General features: G+C 41.2%; 1 protein-coding gene across 1 annotated transcript in view; it reads left to right on the plus strand.

Moving 5' to 3' along the window:
* Positions 1-5: 5 nt before the first annotated feature.
* CCDC6 (coiled-coil domain containing 6) overlaps positions 6-17,515 on the plus strand; it is a gene marked incomplete at its 5' end in the record, with an annotated part of 51,211 nt that continues 33,701 nt past the window's right edge. The window contains one exon of the mRNA XM_027694104.1: positions 6-185. Coding sequence (XP_027549905.1) covers positions 6-185 — 180 coding nt within the window. The remainder of the gene's footprint in view (positions 186-17,515) is intronic.

Here is a 17,515-nt window from a genome sequence, read left to right on the forward strand (position 1 = left end):
CCTCGGGGAGCGGCAAGGCGGGCGGGATCGTGATCTCGCCGTTCCGGCTGGAGGAGCTGACGAACCGCCTGGCCTCGCTGCAGCAGGAGAACAAGGTGCTGAAGATCGAGCTGGAGACCTACAAGCTCAAGTGCAAAGCGCTGCAGGAGGAGAACCGCGACCTGCGCAAGGCCAGCGTCACCATCGTGAGTGCGGGCGGGCGGGCGGCGCCGCGCCGGGCCCGGCGGGCGGGGAGCGGGGGTGTCCCCGCCGCGGGGTGTCCGCGCAGGGCGGGCCCGGCCCCGGCCGCGGCCTCCCCGCCGCTCCCCCCGGCTCCGCGGGGCGAGGCACTGCGGGCGGGCCCGGCTGTCACCTCACCCGGCCGGGGGCGCACACACACACGCACACACACACACTCGCACACACAGGTGGGGTCACCCCACTGGGAGGACCGGGAGCAGCCGAGGCGGTGCCCCCCGAGGACCCGCGTGGCCGCCCGGCTCCCCGCGGGGACGCGGCCCCGCCAGCCCGGCCCGGGCTCCGAGCGGCCGCGGCTCGGGGAGGGGCCGGGCAGGGCAAGGGCGATGCTGTGTGTTCCCCCGAAGTTTCTCAAAGTAGAGATTTCCTCGGAGTTTTAAGTAATCTGCGGAGATTACGGATTATCTCTCCCCAGCCGTCACCTCTCAGGCCACTGTGCAGAAGCAGTGAGCTTCGTCTCCGTCGTGAGGAAGTGTTTGATTTGTTTGTAGTGTTTTGTTAGCTGTGGCATTGCTAGAGGTTATTTGAAAACTCGTTTAAAATAAGCCCCTTGAAAATAACGCGAGTAGCACACACAGCACTCTGTCCCGGCAAGAGCTCAGCTCCTGGTTTATGAACACTGAGAGGATAACTTGGAGTTTAACACCATTTTATGCGGTGCTGTTAGGCATCAGTCCTCAGTACAGTGCATGTGAAAATACTGCGAAAATGACTTGTTTTCTTCTGTATGAGTCGGGAGTTAGGAGTTCAAGTGAGGGGGATTTTTGCAGATTCAATGGTTAGAGCGATTGTTCAGGTGTTGTAAGGGTCATGGCCTCCATGCAAAGCAGGTAACTTGCTAAAGACCAGTTACAGGTAACCTTTATACTCGTATACACTGTCCTGTGTATCCTTGCCAGTGCAGGTAGAGATGCCTTGAGAGAGACTGATCCCACCTGCGTGTGCTCACTCTCATCTCATCTGATTTTTCACAGGGGGTACTTTGTTTGGAGCACAGTGTCTGATTGATAATCAGTTTTTCCAATGTCGATATACCTAGCAAAGAAATGGAGCTTGCCTAGGCAAACCTCTCATCTGCTCCCAGTAGTAAGCATTCAGTGTCTAGCAGGATGTGGGCCGGAAGAGTGCATGAAATACAATACATAAGTAATTTATTCAAGGATGACAAATATAGTGGTAGTCGGGGAAATGTGTGCTTTGTTAATACTTTACGAGAAAAGAATGTGTCTTAATTAGGTAGCAGCGGAGTGCCTTCTAATGTTGAAAGGGGCTAAGGCATCTTGTCAGTCAGACTTTTTCTCTCTGCCTGTTAGAAAGGCACAGCATCTTTCTGAACTCCTGGTAGGTGTATTGTTTGTAAACAACTTGGAAAAAATGCTTGTGTGCACTAAAGTTCTTTAGGCACTGTCTCTAAGGACTTGTCATCTTCTATTTTCATCAGCTTTTAATTTACAAAAAGCAAGTATTTTTCTTAAATCTGAAACTCAGTCTGTATTTTTGGCATCTTGGATAAAGAGAGAAAAGGTGTTAGACTTTTATAGCAACCTGTAGGCTGTCTGGAAAACCGACATCTTTAGCTGACGCTCTGGCTTTGGTATGCTAAACTGTGTGCACAACTGAGTAAACCACTTCTAATTCAGCAAGCGGCGAAATAATGAATGCAAAACATAACTTTTTTTCGGGCCACCGAGACCTTGTGCTGTGGTTTACACAGTCTATAATGTAAACACGTTTGCAGTCAGAATACTTTGTTGTGTGGCTCTAGTATGCAAGTGACTGGAGATGAACCTTATTGGAATGTTGAAGTGCCATTTGCCTGTAAATGAGTAGAAAATTTTCTGATTTTCTCCACTGTGATTCTAAACCTTCATCAATTTGCTCCTCCACCCGCCAGCTCCAGCTCTGCGCAGTGTTGCTGTGCTGACAGACGGGCGCTGTGTACGTTTCCTGTTGTGGGCACTGCAATGACACAAATCAGCTTTGATTTTTATCAAGCGATGAGGACGAGCTGTGAAGCGCAAATAAAACTGACAGGTAGCCAAAATAGCAGGTGAATGACTAAACCTGTGTGCTGTAGGTGAAGGTGACTCCTCGAGCCACACGGCTCTTCATCTGCAAGCCTTTCACTGATCCTGTTGTTTGAGCTTCATCGTGCAAAGCCAGGGAAACTCTTCACTTTCCATAGCTCCCACCATTGACTGTAATGATTCTGAATATTTTCCCATTAAGGTTTGCCAGTTAGAAGGTGGTGATCTTCCTCCTTCATCTTGTGTCCACGCTGGTGTAAGTGTCAAAGTGACATCTCTTTGGTTTGCAGTATTGTTGGTGTCAGTGTGGATGCATACAGTTCAGGAATTGCCTAAATTGCTTGCCACATAGGGTCCTATTAGTTCTGTTCTGCAGTTAGCCCGTGCCATAGGGCTGAAAATAAGTGTTAATTAAGCGTAGGAGACCTATGTTAAGTAGTTGCACTTGGAAAGCTGGCTGAGAAAACGCGTTAGGTTGGCAGGCTTGTATATTCACTAACTTGGTATGAACTCTTATCTAGAACACGTAAAAACAGGTGCTGCTTTCATGCTGAAATTAGTAAAACCCAGCTTGGACTAAGTGTATGTCCGAAAAGACGTGCAAACCATACTTCTTCCAGTAGCCTGAAACGCAAATGAAATTATGCTGCTGTTCATGTGCAAGACTGAAATTGAGTGAATATATGTGATAACTTTATCTCACCTGCTATTATTGGTAACGAACTGGGAGGGAGGGAGCAAAGCAAGGAGAAAGCTGGGGATATTTGAAGTGTTCTCTGGCAGTGCAAGAGCATTACGTCAGAAGATGCAAAGTTTCAGGTCAGATATTGAGAAGAAATGACTAAGATCACTTGAGCCATTTGCAGGGAGTTCATTTATGTGTATTTAGCAATCTTCATTGTATGATCTCATAGTGTATTTCTGCAAGGTCTTTTTTAGGAAATGGAGCGTCTGGTGCCTAGGTTGGGAAAAAACAGATGCCTGAAGATCTGAGATGCTGTGTGTTTCAGATGTGAAGCAGTGAGTTTTGGTTATAGCTGCACCATCAGAGGTGGATTTCTTGTGTGAACTTCCTTAATTTTTTTAGTGAAAAAGGTCTGCTGAGGAGTTGTCATATTTAATGGACCAAGCCTGGGACAGCACAACTTCTCTATTTAAATAACAGTACCTTCAAAACTGGGTGGTGGAGTGACTGCTTTTCAAAAGATTGAATTGTTGCATGTGACAAAAGCTGACATGCTTCAGTTAATGTAGATATGTCTTGATCAGGAGGTTTCTTCTGAAGTTGGTAGAACTTAGATTTGTAACTTCTTTTTTTTCTGCTCTTCAGTGTTTAATTTAACCAAGTTGTCCTATTTCATTGAAAGCCATGTAACATTTAGCTGATACTGGATGCATATTGCTTTTCTTTGTTATTGTTTTGAAATGACAGGCCTCATGCAAACACAGTACTTTTAATAACAAAAAGAGTTTTAGTCCCTGATTGCTACATGCTTAGCCTAGGATGTTAGATTCAGTAATTTAGGTTGTGTAAATTGGCCTACTGTCAGACATCTTCTGTGGAGTTAAGAAATTAAAATATAATAAGCCTTATTCTGTTACTTAGTTTTTTAACTGAGATGAAGATAGTGTACTTCAGACCTATTAATTTAAAAATGTTCCTGCTCCAAAACGCTTGATGTAGGAGTTTTAATGCGGTGTAACATTTTACAAGAACATCTCTTTTTAATCTTACCCCATTTGGCTTTGTAGGGAAAGGAATTGTCCTAGAAATCCCAATTTGTGGTGCTGCGTGGATCCCCACCAGCATGATCAATCCAGATGAGACAGTCTGATCTGAAATACTAATGGCATATGCTGGCTTTTGTGAGCTTGCCATGAGTTATCACTGTCTGCTAGCGACTGCTGCGCTTGCTGGCGAGGAGCACTGGAACGTGGGACTGCTGTGGGTTGAGAATGGCAGTATTTCACTGTGAGACCTCTGCTACCCTTGTTTCTGTAGCTAAATCTGCACCTCTGCACCTTGACTCTCAGCTTAACTTTTCTTGTTCCCTGAGCTCTAGCAGAGGGCAGTTGCATTTCTTGGCTTCTCGGTCTCTTCTGTGTTTCTGCAGAGCAGTGTGAACAGCCTCCCACCTGTTGGGAGGAACAATAGAAGAAAAAGCCTTACTCGGCTCCTATTTCCTCACCCCCTACTTTAATCCTGAAAAAGTTGTTGCTTTCGATAACAACCATCTCCTGAAAGCAAACAGGCTTTCTGGGACCTGCAGATTGGAAAAATCCTGTGTGGTATTGTAGACTTGTTACAATTTTCGCAATAGCAACCGGATTTAGATGCTGGGAATCAATATGATTTTAGCATTTTGTTCTCAGTGAAGTGTGCAGAGGGATTTGTGTGTGTGTATGCATGAGATTTGCTGTTGTGGGTCTTCGTTGAAAATGTCAGGATAGATAGTTTGAGGAAGTGAGTGGGTATGCTGTATTGTCAGAAATCTCCTGCAGAAGTGCTTTTTTCTTTTTTGCATCAGAATTTCAAAGCAGAACATCTGTTTCAGTACAGAATATGTGTATTAATAGTAGAAGAAAGGGCAGGATAGGCTATCTGAATTGAAATACGAACCTTTAGAAAGGTGCTCACTGAGGGCATGGGGATGAATGAAATCAATTAGGAGCAGATAAAGGTAAAAAGCGAACCAAGAAAGCAGAAAGATTAATATTTTTAAAAGTGTATCTGTGAATCTGTTATTTACTCTTTATTTTAAAGTAGGTCTTGCTTGTGTGAAAGATACTTGCAGTTCTGTGATGTCTTGTGTAGGTGTAAGGAACCTCCTTGAGGCTTTTGTATAGAGCTGCAGCATTTGTAACTCCAGCTTGTAACTGGACTAAACTAAAAGTCTAACTCAGAAATAACTTATTTTATAAATGCTTTGCTCACCTGCATTTTAGAGTAAAGACAACATTGTTGCTAAGATTAGCAAATTCATGCACCGTGAAAGTCCATCTGCAGTTTTTCGGGCACATTTTTCTAAGAGTGGGCATGTAGGAAATGACTGTCTTGTATTTCAGTTTTACATTTACCTCAGATTATTAAGAAGTTTTTATTGAACTTCTACAAAATGCCTGTAAAGGAAAAAGGAAGCTTAGTAGCACCCTTCGGTGTTAGCTCTCCTGGCCTGTGGGTTAGCACGGCCAAAGCAGTGCTGCACGGCTGGTGAGCTCCTGGTAAAAGGTGTGGTATCATCTGCTTCCCTTTGGTAGGTACACACAGCCACTGGCATATCAAGTTCCCAGGGAAAAACATTGTCCATGTGGTGTTAACAGCACTATGTGTGTGTTGCAGGCTTTCTTCAGTGCTGGTTAAAAACACAAACAAAAAACACAGAAAAAGCGAATGTTTCTGAACTTTACTCCAATAGTTAATTGACAGGAATATTTGTACTTTCAGGGAGTCTGAGGCTTCAGAGGTTTACTTAATAATATGCTTTGATTTGTGTCATGTCTTCATGTTTTTCTGAGTTGTTCCTGAATTGAACCTCATAACTAACCTTGAAATGTGTATTTGGGAAGGGTATCCAGTAAGTATCACGGAGGTGAAGAACCACTGTGCTTGGAAAAGCTTTGGTGTCCTGCCTCCTGTTCTTCCCATCAGCTTCATCAAGTCTGAGCTGTTGGTTCCATCTGTGCTTTTTAGTGAGGTTAATGAGTCCTCTGGATCCTCTGCTGTCTCCTCATGAAGGCTATAGAGGCATCTTTTAGTTTATTTTGATAAACTAAACTAGGCTCTCAGGCTCTGAGAGGCTGGAAATCTAATGTGCTGGATTACAGTGATGCACTGGTCTGTCTAAACACTGTTTCATGCTTCAAATTTGCACAGGTATTTCTGATAGCTTAATTTGGAACTTTTTTTCTTTCATCCACTACTGTCAGTTATCTTCAGTGAGTTTACTATTGTGTGCTCTGGCTAATTTGGCAGAAATACAGTAGCACACCTGTGCCTCTTTCAGGTCTGATTTGTGCTGCTGGGTTGTCCAGCAGCACTTGACTTGGTGCTAATAATTGTGCAGGGAATATTTTGAACAAAGTCCTGCTTAGCACATGTTGGTGAAGTGAAATTTCCCATTGATGAGTATTTTTGAGGTCAGTAAGCCACTTTGGAAATCCTGATGTATAATTTAATTATTTTATAACCATTTTTAAATAACGTTTGGTGTGTATTACTAAATCAAAAAGTAATATGGGTGCCTTATACACATCCCACACTTTGTGGTTATCTTTATTACAAATAGTCCTTGGCTGAAAGATGAATATTTGCTTATCTGCCATGACTTGTTCTCTATAAAACCAGGCTGAATGACCTGTTTTATGTTTCTGTCCTTTATACAGTAAATTAGTTTGTTTGCAGTGTTGCCCTTGGATTGATACCAAACTATGATAACCACCCATGTCTTACTTGCCGTTAAATATTATTCAACAGCTCTACTTTTTTTATCAGTTACTTTATTGATGTTCCTGTATTTAATAATGGTGGAATGTCTTCAGTCAGTAGGAATACTCATATATTGCTCTGAATTACTTTGGGGATGGAAGTGAAATAAGAGTTGAGGTTGTAGAGCACATTTGGGAATTTTTAATAATGCAAAGTTCTTGGTGTTTCTGTGGGCTTGCTGTTCTGCATAGAAAGTAATTTTCCTTTTCTCTTAAGTAAACTTTCTCATTGAGGTTCTATCTTGAATTCTGGTTTGTAGTCAATTTTTATTTTAAGAATGCTTTTTATTGATGGGTTTGAACATTTACTGAGACTAATGGCCATTCTTTTTTAGTCTATCCCCAGTGACTTAAAAGTGTTTTGAAGGAGAGAGTTGTTTTAGTTTTTACTGCACTGTACACCTAACAACAGGTTTACTTTCATTGAAGGGAAAAAATATTCATCTATACTCCTGCTATGTATCTGCCAGACATTTTTAACGTTCTTTTTAAACACTTGCCCAAATGACTGTTCCCAATACCAACAATTTTGCATCATTCTCATCTCCTGGTTTAAGTGGCAGAGTAAAACGTTAGGTTTTTTAGAGATTCTAGTGCTGTTACTAATCCCATTATTGGAAAACTAGTATAGACAAGATTCAGAATAATTTTCAAATCCTGGAAGTTCTGTACTTTGCTTTAGTTGTGGTTTTGATTTCAATGGAGTTTGAATTTTAATGCTGATTTCAAAGCATGAAGAAAAATTGTTTTACTTTTGGAAACTGTTTATTTTCCAGAGTAGGTGTGTGGTCATCTGTGGTTTTCTTGCACTTGTTAATTCTGTTTACTAATTTCCTCCTCCTGCTGATACTGACTTTAGTTAATATTGAAGCTGTTATTTTCCAAGTTCTTAGTTTCAAGTACTGGTATACACAGGGTATATTTTCAGCTATAGACTGATGTGCTAAAGCTCCTTGTAGTAATTGAGCAAATCATACTGATTGCTGGGGTGAGCAAGCTCGTGCATCTGCTGGAGACTTCAGCCAAAGATTTTGGTTTCACACCGCACCTCGTAAGGTGTGCTTGGGTAAGATTCCAGGTGGGGACTGGAAAAATAGGAAGCCATTGAAATGGTGACTCTACAGCAGCAGCAGACAAGACTGATCAGGCACCTAGACTTACAGGGTGCTGCAGGAGAATGGAATGCCATTTTCTCACAAACAGACCTTGAAATGTGATTGAAATGAAGAAACAAGACAGTGCTCTCCTTCACAGGATTGAAAATTGTCAGCACTAGGCATCTGATGTATTTCAGCATAGCCTGGTAAAAACAGTGAGAGAAACAGTTGCTTTGCTGCTCTTTTTTGGGCCACGGGGTAGGAGGAGGTTGCTGAATTTAGCAGGAGAACAAGAGGTGAGTCCTTTATGTCTTAAAGAAAAAAAAAACAAACGAAAACCACAAAATAAAGGAGGAGAATAGGGACAAAATGTACAAATTGAATTATGCAAAGGATTTGGGATCTAAACAGAATAAATGGAAAAGAGGCAAAAACATGTTCTAGAAGAGAGGCAAAAAATGCAGTGTAAAGCAAGCTCCCATGGATCTATAACAGAAGACGTTCCTGTGATGTCTTCCTTTCAGTGCAGCATCCTGGGAATGTGCAGAAGGGAACATTTCAAGTTCCTCTTCTTCAGTCAAGTCCTTCTGTCTGACTGAAGAGGCGTCTTAGCTTTAATCAGGTGAACTGTTATTGTCCCATTTCAATGTACGGGATGGAGAACAAAGTAAAAACAAAGGCAAGATGTTTGAGGTGAAGTATTGCACAGTAAAAATGCAAAGCACAGATTACAGATGCGCAGGTTTCACATCTCTCTCTGTGGGGTGCAAGGGTTACTTGATGAAAGCTGAAGCAAAGCAATTTTGAAGTCTGGCACTTGAGTTGTAATTATTTCAACTTTTCAGTTAAAATACAGGCATTGTCGGCTAATTATTGCCTATGGGGACTATCCTTTCAGCTCCTGAGAGTCCTCTATCCCTTCATGTATTCCTGTAGCAATTTTTTTCCTGGAAAAGAAAATATTCCCTAGCTCATTGACTGATACTCTAACTGATGGAGAAAATCTTCAGATAAGGCCTTTTCTTCCTCTCTTAACTCTGGATTTGACTTTGTTTGAAATTTCATTTTCTGCATGTCGATATTACACACAATCTGGTTTCAGTCTGGGGTGGGCTTAGTGAGGTAGATGGGCGTCTCTTCAGCCCTGCTGTAGATTGAGATGGCCTAGCAGTGTTTCAGCTACCTGTAAAGCTTTCTTTAAAGTGCCTAAAAATGTGGTATTTCAGCTTATTACTGTAAAGCTAAGATCTTTTTAGTTCCTTTGTTGTTGGTGGCGCTAATCATATTTAAAACTCCTACCACATGTGGAAGTAATTCCCACAATGATAACTGGTCCTCAGTGAAAGTATAAAAGTTTCTAGCAAGTCACACACGATAAAACCCATTAATGTTTAGTGGGCCATAGTGTGTAGTTATGCTTCTTTCTGTGCCTTACAGTTTAATTTCTACTTTCAACAGAGGTGGTGGGATTTCCACTTTGTTTCACTTCACTTTCAAATAAACAGCAAAAGCCACTATTATGAATTTTGCAAAATGTAGGGTTTTAATCACCACTTTCACAAGAGCTTTAAAGAATATGTGTTTTCCCCACACCTGTTGAAAAGAAATTTTGTCCTGGTTGGTGTTGACAGGAATTGATTCATTTGGCAAAACCCCTGCCCTGACAGGCCCTGAAATCCTGGTTGGGCCAAGAGGAAGGACACCTCTAAAGTCCTTTTCAGAGAGTAAATTTAACCTGAGATGTAGATCTGCAAAAAATGCCTTTTCTCTGAATATTGAGACATGGGACTGGAAGCTCCTTGCTCTGTGGGTGGAAGGGTGGGTAGGCATTTCCTAAAAATTTCCCTACTTCTTCAGTTCTCTATGAGGTGAATATTCAAGAATGATTGTATTCTCCCCACATCCTGCAAACCCCTCTTTGTAGGGGTCAGAGGTAGAGAATACAAAGCAAAGGTTGTGTATTTTCATACACTAAAATGATAGACTTGTTTCATGTCTTGAAAGCCTGTAAGGAGATTGCTCTTTAGAATATTGTGGTATGTACTGTAAGATGTCCAAGCTATAGAGAAGGAAAAACAAAATATTACTCTGCTCACTGACTCCTAGGAGGGGTAAGAAGAAACATTTGTTTGCTCTTATGGTTCAAGCTGATGTGTTGTAACAGTGGGATGGACAGTGTTGTGTTCACTTTGTGAATGTGTTGGTTTGGTTTAGGACAAGGTATGATTATAATTAGTAACAAACTTCATCTCCAGCGCTTGTGGATCACTGTGGAAGTGTTTCTCTGGAAATTCAATGTGTGTAAGATGAAATTGGGAGAGATTTAAAGCCTCTTAAGAGGTTATTTATATTGAGTGACTATGGGCAACTAGCTAGTGGGAAAAACTTTGCCATCGCTCCCTAATGATTACCTAAGTTGTATTTAAATTAGTCATATAAAACAAACAAACAAAAGCGACAACAACCCCATTCACTGCCCTTCCCACCCCCACCCTCCCCCCCCAAAAAAAAAGCTTAAAGGAAGTGAATCAAGAAATTACATGGTGAGCATCTAGAGTTTGGAAACCCCGTAACTGTATTTTAATCTGGTAGTCCTTACCCCTGGTTTTAATAAGTTTAGAGGAGGGCGGGTTGATTGATGCAGATACACCAGAGGTTATACACGCCTGAAAGAAGGATCTACAAGTGCTGAAGACCACTTTGATCTAGAAGAGAAGGATGATGAGTACACCTTGTGCTCAGGACCCAGTCTAGAAGTGAGGAATCTTGCAGTTTTCTGCTTGGGAACAGGGGGAATTGCTGATACCTGTGGCACGGTGGTGGCACTGCATGGAGTGCCGTGGCACCTTCTGTCAGGAAAAATGGGATATAACAGAGTTATACTTTGACTCTTACTATGTACTCTGATGAAGAAAAGAATGTTTCATATTTGCATAGTTGCAATGATTTACCTGGGCTACATAAAGTGAAGTAGGATATTCATGAAGGTTATTGGGGAGTGTGACTGTTAAATCTCTTTTCACTGCTTTTGTTTGTGCTCTTTTGTATTTGAATAGAGAAACAGTTGTGGCAGCAAAGCTGCTTGTGACAATAGTTTGCTGTGGTTTTGTTTTGAGCAGAGGTTTGTTATTTTAGAACACAACTTGGTGCCTGTTAGCACCAACATATATACCTATGAGTAGAAGGTGTGTATTAAATTAGTCACCTAATAGTCTACTCTTCTGCCGAATCTTTTGCTTTTCCTGCTCTGAAACTTTGGGAGTGTGCAGTTTTGAGTTTGCTTATTGGTCAACCCACCAAAGTGGACTAGTTAATGTGTGGTTGCCTTAAAGATAAATCTTGATTTATTTGTGGGTAGAAAACAGGCTAAAAAATTATTTAAAATATGTTAATTTAAGAACTGTTTATGCATTAGACATCTGATACCACAGAATAATATGGACTTCAGTAATAGTTTCTTGTAAGTTCTAGTAGTGAATGGTGGTAGTGCTGAGATTTAAGCTGTTGTTGATAATTGGCCTCTAAGTAGCATAACACAACCAGATTACGTTAAAATTGAGTGTTGTTGATGCAGGTCAAGCAAAACCACAGCATTTAAAAAGAATGGTTATTCTAATGATCACGCAGGGTATGGAAAATTATTCATCCCCCCCCCCCCGACAAAACAGCATATGCTACAACAGTAGCTGTAAGTGATATCTGTAAGCAATATGATCTTTTTTTCTATCTTTTATGTCCAGAAACCTGCACATTTGAAAATTCAGACAAACTGAATCTACCAATCTAGTTATGTGTTTGTGTGCATCCTTGTGATGGTTTTCAGCGGCTTTTATATTGAGGCTGAACAAAAGCAAAACCTGTTCCATATGCTTCTGTTTTCCATTTGTTTTACACTATTGATTAACTAGGAAATTATTTCCACTACAAAAAAATCCGGCAATGTCACTGGAAGCCAAAGAGTAAAGCAAAAACTTCTTTCAAGTAGTCATCAGCAAAGGATTAATAGAGAGAGGTATTTCAAAGTTTGATATGACAGTGTAGTTGTATTTTCCGAATTGGTTGCCTTTGTCAATGTAAACCTTCAGTTGGGTACAAACTGTCCAAAATGGGGAAGCAAGACCTGGCAAAGCAGGTCTTGTATTTTCTGAAAGAGAGGTGTTGCCAAACCTTTGTGCTGGGAGTGGTCACCTGCCTGTGCTGGGCTGAGAGGGGAGTTGTCTAACACAGCCCCATTCCTAGTGCCTTCCTGGCCGTGTTTACACGTGCAGTCCTTTACAGTCCTTCTGAGGAACATTTAATGTGTATTTTGAAGCAAATATTTTGCTTGTATGCAGTGAATTTGAGGACTTAGGAGCGATGGGCTTGTTGCTTATATGTGCTATACTCATTTTACACACACATTGGAAATCCACTGCTACTGAAAATGCAGCAAGTGTACGAAATGTGTCCTGCATGTGCAGCAATGAGACACAGAAACAGCCTCATGAAATAGAGCCATTTGGAAAGGTCCGTGGGCTAGATTTAATTTTCCTGCTGGGTCATTCCTGCCTTGGCCTATAATTTCTGTTGGCTCATGTTACAGCTCTTGTGTGCTGGAAGCAGAGACTCTAGCCCCGGTAACTGTCCGTGAGCTTGTTCTACATGATGATGTTTAAGGAATGAAAAATAAGTGCTATAAAGCATGTGTCTGATAAATAGTCAGATTCTTAAGGTTGTCATGTTGAGCGTTTGAAATAGGAAATGTTGAATGTGTGCAAGTACAACCTTTCTGGTGCTTTATTACCACATAGTCTTTAGTTACATTAAGACTTGCACAGCACTGTGTGGTCGTGGTTAAACTGCTAAGTAAAAGTTCTTTGAGGTTTTATACATTTTTCTAGACCCTATCTTGACATTTTCTCTGTCACAGAAAATGTGGCTTTTCACATGCTGCATTTGTATTAACTACTTAATGCTGGTATTCTGATATAATAAAAACCCTTGAAAAGAGAACACTTTTTTTACTGTTTTGAAGAAAACTGTTTTAATTGTTTTTAAATTATGTAAGCAAATTCAGGAATTGATTGTATTAATTATGAATTTCATATAGCTTGTTACACTTTGTCTGTAATTAACCAAATGCATTAGTTTTATAAATATTTACATTTGTCAAATGAGCCTGTTCTCCTAACTTGCTTATTTCATTTTCACCACTTGTGTGATTCAGTTGTGGAAGATCTTCTGTGATCAGTTGTGTTGATCTTGCAGGTCAGCATCAAAATGCAGAGAGAGAAGCTATTTGAAGTGTGTTCAAATCTGGAGTGAAATGGAATTACATTCCATCAAAAAATTTACTTCATTGTTGATGCTGAGAGATTATTTAGCATGTATGAATACTACTGACTTATGTTTAGGAAGCTGGTCGGTTCTGAGGGCTTTTTTGAAGCACTATCCCCAAACCACAAGATGTGTGCACCCGTGTCTTGGAGGTTACTGAGTTTTTGAGAGGTCTCACAAGGCTGCATGAGCGATGTTGCACTGAAAACATTTGACTGTGGTTAAAACTGACTTGGGAGGAAAATGTATGTCTTGTCTTGTTTGAGTCAGCTCATTTCTCCAGTCAGTCTGCATCCATTGCAGATCCATATGGCAGTAGGCTGGATCACTTGGTAGGCATCCAGGGAAAAACCTCTGTGACTGGAGTTGCTGGTACGAGTGTTGTGACAGAGGCATTTGGACTTGTCTGGCCAAAACCTAATTGACCTTTTAAAAAGGAGGGGGGTGGGGGGATAAAGGGGAGAGAGAATTTCCAACTATAAATGGAGATTAAAAGGAGCTGTATTTAAACACTTTAAATGGTTGCTTATCATAAAGTTATTCCTTTATTATTATAATAAAACTCAGATATCTTTCTTTTCCCCTGTTGCAGCAGAACTCATCTACTGAATAGTTGAAATGGAATAGGGCTTGTGTTTTGAAGCAATTCTGCATGTGGCTTTAATGTTACATGATAGGTAACATTTAGAGTAGTTGAAGTTATCAGCTACAAGGATGAGGTTCAGTAGTGAATTTCTTTCTCCCTTAGTGTGTTTTGAAAATAACTTTTGGTAACCCTGTAAGTTTGGTGTGGGTTTTTGGGGGGGATTGTTTGTTTGTTTGTTGTTTTGGTTTTTTTTAAAACCAGGCAACCAAAAAAACCCTTTCCTCCTCATCTACGAGGTTTGTGGTTTAAAAAAAAAAGTTAGGGTTCTGAAGGAAACATTCCAAGGTATTGATGCTTGTTTGGGGCTTCTAGGAGATACTGTATGCCCAAAGATAACAGTTCTGTTAAGTCATCTTAAAGAAGGGAAAAGGGAAAAAAATATTAAAAGAAAAAATGAGAAAGAGAAAAGGTACTTTTCTGTCAGAACTGAGGAAGTGACCCTGGGGATTTGCCATAGATTAAACAGGAAATCACACTACAAATTAACCCCAGAGCTTGAATTCCAGCTCACCACTTGAACTGGAAGAGCATTCACTCTTTTCTCTGCAGGCAGGCCACCCAGCTGAATGAAGTACCTTTACTTGCAGGGGAAGGCTGTGCCCACATCCTTACTGGGGCTTGGGTGGAACTTCCTTGTCCTCCAGCCCTTCCAGCCAGGAATGTGCTGCTGGGCAGTTGCCGCAGTTGGCAGTAGTGGGAGCAACTCTTCTCTGAGTTGCTGTTGACTTCTGGTCTTGCGGTGGTTCACGTTTCTCCTTGTCTGAAATGCACGTTGCATGCAATGTGGTCGTTTCAGATGCAGCTGGAAGGTTGGTAGGAAAAAACAGCTGCATTGTAAAAGTTTCTCCTGTAAGGGAACAGTATCAGCTCACTGGAATTTTTATTGCATTTGTAGATCAGTAGTTTTCCGTATCGTTTTAACCTGGTGCCAGAAAGTAAGGCCAGAGCAGTCACTTGAGTTAGTACTGGTAGAAAAGGAGAGTGTACTTCAGGAGAATTGGGAAGCTTAGATTTTATTTTATGCAAGAATTGCATATTTTCAAATCTCGTCACTATAACACTCTGCACTTCTCACTCTTTTTACCTCATCATATTTAGTAGGACTTTTGGGAAGGCTTCTTTCTGAAGTGACAGCTTTAGTTCAGTGTAACATGTGCAGCCACTGAGATCATCTCTTCCCGAAGCTGCCCCAGCCCTTCAGTCTATATTCAGTAGCAAAGATTGAGTTTCTTGTGTCACATTAAACTGCTCTTCAGCTCCATCTGCAGGGTTACGTTGTCCATAGGGTCCGGTCAACGGGAACTGCTCTGTAGAGAGGTGGGGGAATGGTAAAGAGGTCATGGTTGTTCTTACCTTAAAGATGAAGGACTTTGCAGAGTGGATTAGGTCAAAACAGTGCTTGGTAGGCTGTCTGCAGCAAGATCCCCTGAAACCTTGTGTCACCCCTACCCTGGATGCTACTGGAGGTGATGCTTTGTCAGCCTGCAAGCTGGGTGTGCTTGGCATCTAGCTCTTAGGTGGTCCAGTGTAGGTGCCCGGAGCAGTTTGTGAAACACTTTTTACTGAAGTTGTGTCTGAAATGAGACCTGAAATTAAAATGCAAGAACATGTTCATGTCAGGTCACTGTTAATGTGCTGATACGGACTAAGGAGTAGGAATTAATTGGATTGTTGAACTTGCTTACTGTGCAGTATCACAAAGGTTTGTAGGGCTTCTAGAAGAACTAACTGGGAAGGAGAAGAGAGAGCTGGAATTTAAAAAATTCTCTTATAGTTTAGATTTTTATTTGACTGTGTTCAAGCTGACACCTTATTGGAAGTCCTGGATTTTGCTTGCTTCATAAAATAGTGCCACTAGAGCAGTGTAGTTGGGGTGTGGTGCAGTGATACAGGAAGTCACTGTCTAAAGTTTAGGAGAAATGTTTCTTAGTTCTTTTAAAATTAGCTAATTGGATTTTAAGCTCACAAACACAGGTTTTTACAACACTTTATGCATCAGCTCTACTAATGATGAGGATTTCATGTGCTGCTGCAATAGAAATAATAGGATTTTTATTCCTAAAAAAATGAGAGGTTTTGTGTGTTTTATGTGCATGAGGTGCTTCATCCCCCCCTTATTCTTGATTTCTTGCAAAGTAACACTATAGTTCTTGCCATTTATGGTCTTGACCATAAGAATTACAGATTGTCCTTAGTGGATGGGTCCATGAAATGCTCTGAGTTAGCTATATGTGGAGTTCTGAGGCAGAGGAGAGAGGTGGATGTGCCTGTTATGCAGAAAATCTGTGGTGGAAGTAGATTGCTTGTTTCAGGTTTCTAGATTGACTGGAATCAGGTTTGATTCCAGTTTGATAGAGGTGTTAGCATTTTGTATCGCTCAGTGCCTTAGCAATTTATTTTGTAATATGGTACACAGAACAGAGCAAATTACTGTTAGTATTTTTGGATGTTGAATGTGGTATGGATAATAGAGGAAAACCAACAATTCTGTACCCTCAGAGCAGACCTAGTGTCTCTGATTTCCATATTCTGTTTCATTCTTTTTGCTGATCATATCAAGCCTCTTTTCAAATACAGATATGTAATAAAAAGACAGGTTATTCTTTTGGAAAAACAAAGTATTCACATCCAGAAAAATCTGTTTGATTATGGGCTAAATGAGTAACAGATTTCAAGATTTTAGGCAATATTAAGGTAAATGTGAATTATTTTATTACTTGAGATAATTGAATTGTCTCCAAGTAATGAGTGACAAGATGTAGGGCAAGTTTCAGAATGAAATTTAGAAGAACTATGGTAATGAATCACATGCTTTTGTACCCAGTCTTAATTAACTATATGGTGTTTTTTAACCAAAAGATTTGTGTCGAGATTGCTGACCCTTTGGTAATTAAATGGACATTCATTATATGAAATACGATGTGTGGGTATCTGGAGCTTACAGTTCATACTTAGATGTGTAGGATTCCTGTTGTTCGGCTGAGAAATACATCCTGTAAATGGACGCAGGTGCAGTCACACTCAGCTTTTCCTTTGAGCCACCCGTCTGCCAGGCGGGCTCCTGCCCCACGTTGGGCACAGGGGTCGGTGCAAGGCAGTTTAAACAGGGCTGAATTGTGGCTGTTGGTCCTTGATTGCTGCGTGCCAGCACTCTGCCTGGGTGGTACGCCTGTTTGGGAAGCAGATCCAGGAAAGAAAAATGGGAGGAGGAAGGGAAGGGATTAGTTTTTGGGTGTCTCCTCCTGGCTGTGCTGGCCCCATGCCTGGCTGTGCGAGCACCCGTGCGGGCACAAAGAAGGGGCAGTGCTGTTTGGCCAGGAGTGGGCTGGGATCTTGGCAGCCTGTTCGTGCTGGCCTTAACACCCATCATTAATGTAACACCAGGATCTGGCTATGAAGTGTTGTGCAGGCTCAGTGCTGTAATAATGTGATTTTAGAGCTTTTGATTGGTGCGAAGCATGAGCAGAACAAATCTGTGCAAGTTACAGATGAATAGAAATCAAAGCAGAAACACCCTCATTCTTTTGGTTTTTTTAGAACCAAGTGCTTTCTAATTTAATTTTAGGTAAGCTTGGTCTGCGTTACTGCCTTTTATTATCTGAACCATTGAAAAACAGACACAAGTAGAAATCCTGTGTGGTGAAGGCAGTAGAGGAGTTGATTTTGGAACAGCATGCATGAATTTTAACGATTTGAGGACAATGAGC

The sequence above is a fragment of the Neopelma chrysocephalum genome, unplaced genomic scaffold (assembly GCF_003984885.1).
Source record: "Neopelma chrysocephalum unplaced genomic scaffold, ASM398488v2 Primary Assembly neopelma1_96, whole genome shotgun sequence".
In the NCBI taxonomy this organism is placed as follows: Eukaryota; Metazoa; Chordata; class Aves; order Passeriformes; family Pipridae; genus Neopelma; species Neopelma chrysocephalum.